This window comes from Mus caroli, chromosome 5 (genome assembly GCF_900094665.2).
Source record: "Mus caroli chromosome 5, CAROLI_EIJ_v1.1, whole genome shotgun sequence".
NCBI lineage: Eukaryota > Metazoa > Chordata > Mammalia > Rodentia > Muridae > Mus > Mus caroli.
The window spans coordinates 17,133,530-17,140,995 of NC_034574.1; the positions used below are offsets into that span (position 1 = coordinate 17,133,530).

The window sequence follows — 7,466 nt, forward strand, 5'->3', positions numbered from 1 at the left end:
GCAGTGACATCCCTAGACAGCCCACTGCTGGCAGTGACATCCCTAGACAGCCCACTGCTGGCAGTGACATCCCTAGACAGCCCACTGCTGGCAGTAACATCCCTAGACAGCCCACTGTTGGACAGTAACATCCCTAGGCAGCCCACTGTTGGCAGTAGCATCCCTAGGCAGCCCACTGCTGGCAGTAACATCCCTAGACAGCCCACTGCTGGCAGTAACATCCCTAGACGGCCCACTGCTGGCAGTAGCATCCCTAGACAGCCCACTTTTGGCAGTAGCATCCCTAGACAGCCCACTGCTGGCAGTAACATCCCTAGACAGCCCACTGCTGGCAGTAGCATCCCTAGACAGCCCACTGTTGGCAATAGCATCCCTAGACAGCCCACTGCTGGCAGTAGCATCTCTATAGGGCATCTGAACATGAACCTGGAAACAAGCCTGGAAGCAGTATTCTTCCATGGTCTCTGTTTTAGGTCTTGCCTCCAGATTCCTGCCCTGAGATGAACCTGGAAGTGCAAACTTAAAATAAGCTCTTTCTTCCTTCAGTTTATTTTGATCATGGTATTTATCATAGTAATAGCAAAGTAAATTACAATAACACATGGAAATATTATAAAACTAAATATGTCCAAACACTTTCAAGAATTTGAAGAATGCCTACATTTGATTTTAAGGAAGAAACAAAATAGGCGCGATTTCTAGTATACAAGTGCAGTCCATTGGCAGTTAGCCATTCTTACCATTGCATTTGTACTCAAGAGTGTGGGACCGTGAAAGGCAGCCTGTTTTGGTTGAGAAAGGCTTGCTCAGGAGACCCAGTAGAAAACTCTACAAGGGATGGAACAGTGAGCCATGGTCCCAGAGATAGGTGCCTGACACCACAGAGCCCCCAAACTCCATAATTCTGTGACCATCAGTCACGCAGACAATGTCCCAAGCTCCTGGCATTCTGGCTAGACTCCACCCCTACAAGTTACCTGACTATAGCCAGGTATGCTCCTCCCCACAGTTACCTGGCAACAGCAAGGTAGCCCAGCCCACTATAAAAGGACCTGCTAGGCCCCTCCTCTCTCTCTTAAGCTCTCACCTTTCTTACTCTCATCTCTAGCCCTCCTTTTCTCCCTCCCTTTCCCCTTCTTTCCAGGTGGTCATGGCCGGCCTCTCTCTTTATTTTACCTTCTCTCTTTCTCTCTGCCTTTCTACAATAAAGCTCTAAAACCATAGACTGTCTCTGTTTATCAAGGCCCGCCATGCTTGAACAATGGAATAGGCTTTCCCCTAAAGAGCCGCATCTAACTTCCTGCCAGAAGGCCTTCCTATGCTCCAGCCACAGACCAGACCAAGGACTTTCACTCTTGTGGGAACCACCCAGAGCCCCCTCTCTCCCTTCCCTCTCCTCCTTTTGGCCCCAGGGATGACCGAGCAGCCCCCAGGGCCTCCACTTTGTTCTCAGCTCTTCCGCAGTGTCCAGTCTAGGCTGCCCAAGACTGAGAACCTGTTATCTCTGGCCTCCATGAGGCCCAGAGACCTCGGACTGCCCCTTGTCCAAACCCCTGCGGACTTGGGTCCGTGGCTTCCCACAGCCAGACACCCACCTTGGGCCGCATGGAAAGTGTGCACAGTCCTCCCGCATCTGCCCACCCAGAGCACCAGAACTCTGAAGGGATGAGGATTTTTCTCCCACTCCCTTTATTCTCCCAAGCCTGCTGTCCTACACAAGAGCAGTTAAGTATACAAGTGTAGTCCTCAGTCAACCATTCCCCCCAATACATTAGTACTTAAGAGCTGTTGAATATTCACAAATTGACCCTTCAGGGAGAAAAACTTTTCATTAAACAAAGTCACCATCATTTCACAACTCAAAATTCAACATGTTCATGTAACTTACCATATGTTGGGGTTCAATTCCAGTTGCTGGTAGGAGTCAAAGTCATCTCGTAGGATCACACTGTCACTGTGTATTTCAGCTAGGAGAAAAAGAAAGTATTTAGCGAAGAATCACACTACGGGGGGGGGGGGGGATTTGGTTATGAGTATCAACATGCTGCATCTATGAAGAATACCCGTATTTTAAGTGAGAACTGAATTTTAAATAAGTGGTTGATTGCAATTGCTCTGTTAATGCTGAGGGCAAAGGTGTTGCTGTTTAGACTTGAAGTCTGAAATCCAGAGCCCCCAAAAGAGAAACGGATGAATGGTCACAAGTAGGAAGGACAAATGGGCAAAGAAGAGAGGTCACACAGACCTTGTTACTCATCCCTGATCCATATTTATCCACGTCTACAGAGACACAGCCCAGACAAACCTGCCTCTGCTGACTAAGGCATGGAACAATGGAGCACTCTGGCTCTTACTGCAACCAAAAGAGTGACCATGCACTCTCCTGTCCCTGCTGCCTTGCCTTGATTTTTAGAACTCCCCACTTCAGCTCACTATTCATCTAGTGTGCCCTACTTGCTAACTTTGTTTCCCATCAGGATTGCAAGGAAAAATATCCTCTATGTGTATGACTATAGAATCAACTTAAAATTGACTGTGTAATGGGGTTGCTAGCATGGTGGCCAGGGTGGTAAGTATAGTACCACTCCTGTGCAGCTGTATTCCACCTGTTTCTAAGCATTAGCCTTTTGGGCATGGCAAAGAACACCTTCATACGCAGTAAAGTGCCTACTTACTCTGAAAGAGGGCTGGCAGAAAGAGACAAAAGTGATTTCATGGACAGCTTCAATATAAGTATGCTCAACGTGTGGAAGGAGAAATTAATTACTATTTTAAGCATTCTCACTGAATTTTTTTTTTCAGGCTTGTCCAGGATGTTTTAGGTAACATGAACCCTCTGGCTCTTTTACTTATGATTTTGTTTGATCTAGCCAGTTTTCAGAAAAGAATAAAATCCTGTCACGTGACTGACAGAGACCCTTACAGTTTTTGTAGTGTTCAGAGTTGGTATTTTCTGCTCGCAGGGGCTCAGTCACACAACTCTCTGCACTCGCCGGGTAATTAAAATCTCTTCCAAATATCAGGGAAGATGATTTCAAATTCTCTTTGGTGACATCCCACCTATGGCAGTCTGCAAGCCCTGAATACCAGGTATGCCAGCAGGCAAGCATATAATGAACCACAGAAACCAGCAAATCAGCATGCACTTAGGACGACTGGCTGTTCCTCCCCGGAGCCTGAGGCAGGAGAATGGGGAGAGACTGGCTACTCACTGGAGAGAACCCAGTGCTAGACTCCGAGCATGGGTGGGATTTAATGATTCCTCCAGGCACTTGGATACAGTGTCTGATGAGCCTACCGGGTAGAGCTCTCTCAGGTCACAGCCTGGCCAAGACTCTGCTGCACCACGGCGGGTCACCAGCCTGTCGTGGCTGCCAGCAGGCATGCTTCTAAGTAGTTATGTTCAGCTGCCAAGAGAAGCCCCGAGCTGTAGCATTACATAAAAGCAAAGCTTCTCAAGGCAGATTTTTCCAAAGAGAAAAATAAATTAATTGGGTTTGTAGGTTGAAAGGAAAAGCTCGAGAGACAAACAATGGACCTGTCTGAGGCCCACAGTAAGCGACTCCAGGAAGGACTGGGGCAGGCTAAGAGGGTTCCTTTCACTTTTATTAAGTTTCAGAAGGTAGGAAATTGGTTTTTAAAATAAGTCTTTGCTGACACAACATGGTAAACTTAACTCTTAATGGTTCTTGTTCTGTAGAGACAACCTGCCTTTAGTGGATAAACACATTCTGTATTTATCGCCAGACAATGCCATGCCTTTAACTATATAGCTTGAAATTTCCCTTAACCTGCATGTCAACCCAGGGAGATAGGTACTGTTACTGATTCTATTTTACACGTGAGCACAGACAGGTTACTTGAGCAATGCCATAACTTATAGCAAGTGGTGGAGGTGCGATAAGCATAGGCAGCCCAGTTCCAGAATTTGTGCTTTAAACCATCCCATAACCTCGCCTTGAATTGGTGGGGCCACCAAGGACACAGTACTGTTAGCAAATCATGCAGTTTTTTTTAATTCAAGTAATCACTTAACAGCTTCCCTTTAATGTTAGAAGAAAAAATCGAATGATTTCTCTTTTTCAACCTAAGAATCTGAGCAGAAATCTTAAATTTAAAATGACTCGAGTTTATCCACACCCATGGCTTCTGCCTCTGTGCTCTGGTTGAATAGGAATCTCTGCCTTTGGATGCTCAGTCATGAGGTGACACTGAACAGGCTTCTAAGGTAAGGGCACTGACATATGGAACTCCCGACGGGCAGTGCAGGGGCTTCCTCTGGGGCTCTCTGCCCCAGCAGTCTGGACCCAAGTTCAGGAAGGGTCAGCGATCCAGACCACTGAGAGTTTCCTTTCCACAGCATGTGCTCACATGGCCAGAGAAGGGGTGGGCTGGGCGGGGCGGGTGGCTAAGTAGTAAGCTAATGGCATCAGAGCCTTAACACTTACCAAGGTGCGAGTAAGCAGTGGCCTCTGTGGGAGCTGGAACGAAAGAAGAATGGAGAAGAATGATGACTAATTGGTGACAAAACAAAATCCAGTGACCAGTAATCCCAAACACAGCTGAGGAATTCAGATTACAGGAGATAACTCACACAGATAGGGGCTTTTTACTCTGCAAGATTAAGGGGAAAATGCTAACAAACATCCTAAAATAAAATGGTCAGTTCACTGCTCATTATATTTAGAAGTTATGGTTCCTCCTACAATGAATAAAGTCCCCCATTTTACAGGTACGGTGTCCCGCAAGCTCGCAACGTAAATGGAATATGACAGCTCTTTCTGAGCACCCATTTCATGACATGAGCTGTTTTGCCCATTTGGATAGTGGAAACAAAAGCCTATCTCATGCTTCTACCCCCTAAAAGAGGTCACTGACAGGGGGCATGGCTGGACGGAGTGTACTGTGTTCAGAGGGCGCTGGGGTGAGGCTGGGGGAGAAGAGAGAGATTCTAAGACTAGCTGGCTAGGAGCTGAGGAGTATCTGGAGAGGTTTATGGAGAAATACTTTCCCTGCTGAGTTTTTAAATATCAGCGGAGGAAGAGAGAGATAAAGGAGGGAAGAAGATGGCCTGTGGGAGACCTCAGGTGCAGCATGACTTGATAAAGGGGTAGAAGCCGAAACACTGGGCACACAGGATTGTAGGGTTGGAAGGACATCTGTGGGATTAGTCATAAGTAAGTATACAGTGATCTTCTGAACATCTGTGAGCCAAAGGTGAGGGGTGGTGTGCTCAGATGTGCGAGTAAGGAAGGCAAAGTAGCAAGTCCGGACAGACAGGATCTTGCCCAGTCCACACTGCCGACCTTACTTCTTCCCTGTCCCGTAATGATTTCCAAGTTTGAGGAAATGTCAATTCACTACCTAGACGTAAGACTTCACGACACACACTCAAAAGTCTTTTCTAACTATCAAAGAAGAATTTCAACTAGATATAAAGATCAATTTCTCCCACAATGGGCAATAGGTCAGTAATGCCAGACTAAGAGTTCAAATTAACAGCATTTTAAAATAAGATTGGCGTGTCTTATTGCTCCAGACTAACATATAATGCATGCTGAAGATATTTCTGTGAGTTTTTAAAGGGCAGATTCTATGACAAGTGCCATGATTAAGCTTATTAAAGCCAATTGTGGAACTCTTACAAAATAGAAGATAATATATTCCAAGGTTTTGTGTTGTGTGTTGATGCTCATTGGTTAAGTTGCAAGGGCTCTACAATGGCTCAGTGAATTTTTAACTCTGAATGAAGGTTTTCTTCAAACAAAAGGAATATTTGCCAAATATCCAAGAATCAAAGACAGACTGTGGCATGCTGATTCCTGTTCTCCTGTGTCACACTGTGTCTGCACAGGCTGAGCAGGAAGTCTCCAGGGGGAAAGGAATAGTCAAAGAATTGGGGTTGAAACTGAACGAGGCAGAGTCTCATTCTATAGTCCAGAGTGCCCGGAGTATAGTTGCTACCTAGCCCACTCTGCCCTCAAACTTTTCTCAATCTTCCTGCCCCAAGTTCCAAATGCTGGGATTACAGTTATCTGCTATGATACCAGGTTTGACTTAGAAAATCCAAACCCAGAAATATATAGGGCTAGGAGATGGTTTAGTGAGCAAAGTGCTTGTTCAGCAAGCAAGAGGATCTGAGTTAGGCTTCCCAGCAGCCATATAAAAAGCCCAATGTAGTGGCGCATATATGAAACTCCAGCAATGGAGGAGAGAGACAGGCAGGTCCTGGGTACTGCACAGCCAGTGCAGCTGAACCAGTGAGTCCCAGCTTCAGTGAGAGGCTGTATCTTAAAAATAAGGAGAGGAGTAATGAAGCCAGACAGCTGCTGCTGGCCTCTGGCTTCCACATACATGCATATACCACACATGCGTGCACGCACGCACTCACACACACAGACACAGACACACACACAGACACACACACACACATACACACACACACATACACACACACAGAAATAAAATGAACTAGAAATGTATAATGACTATACACATTTCCTTACCTGAATCAATGTTAGATTTTAACTTGTACATTCTAGTGTTAGCTAAACTGTCACAAAACCTTAGAAAACAATCCTAGCTTTGTCCTGTTACATTGTTTTTAAGCTCATGCCTTATCCCTCTATAAGTTACATATTATCAATACTAGGTTGGTTAAAAAAAAAAAGTCAATTTGTACATAGTTCTGAAATACACACATGCTTTGCTTCAACATGAGATCAACTTTCTTAAAAAAAATAAAAACATGAACAAATTTTGTCAATATGTGAATGTAAAGAAAAATGAACTTTTGTGACATTCAATCTGGTTTTGAAGAGTTTTAAGAAGTTAAGGACAGGCAGGCCTGTGATGCTACTTTTAACTGAAAATTTATAAAATCTTAAATAAGCAAGATATTCTAATACTTACTTAATGTACTTACTTAATGTACTTCACATATAAGGCTCACGTTATATTTCCATTGGACAAGGCTGAGTTAGAGTTAGGAGAGAGCTCCATACTGGATATCTATTGGGAAATCCCTACTACTCAAAAAGTGAGAACCAAAACTAAGCCACTCAATGCAGTGAAAATCACACCGTGAAATCTGTTCACACTCTTTTAAAGCTTGGGTCTACCAGAATCCGACACAGTCGCAGGAGCCTAGGCATGCTAGGAGGACAAGGGTGTACTTCCTTCCCTGATTCAGAGGTTTATCTTAAAAGAAAGCTGTTAAGTTAGCACGTGTCTCCAAAGCACTCAGAAATTGCAGCCCAGTTACTGAATGGAGTAGTCAGTGCAATGAAGACTTCAATACACCGAGAAGGAAAAGAGATGTCTGAGGTTGAGCTGACTGTTGATATCGCTGGGTGCCTAACATCATCTTTGGATCATGTAAGCAACAACACACGCACACACGCACACACACACACGCACACACACACACGCGCGCACACACACACACACGCACACACACACACACA

The 7,466-nt window shown here is 45.0% G+C and overlaps 1 protein-coding gene across 4 annotated transcripts in view; it reads right to left on the reverse strand.

Annotated features, from left to right (window-relative positions):
* The window catches only part of Reln (reelin), a 438,806-nt gene that overhangs the window by 248,774 nt on the left and 182,566 nt on the right, over positions 1-7,466 (reverse strand). For all 4 annotated transcript variants that reach the window (XM_021163945.2, XM_029477127.1, XM_029477129.1 and 1 more), the window contains 2 exons: positions 4,449-4,481; positions 1,889-1,967 (listed from right to left, as the gene is read on the reverse strand). In XM_021163945.2, the coding sequence (XP_021019604.1) occupies positions 1,889-1,967; positions 4,449-4,481 (112 nt within the window). The remainder of the gene's footprint in view (positions 1-1,888; positions 1,968-4,448; positions 4,482-7,466) is intronic.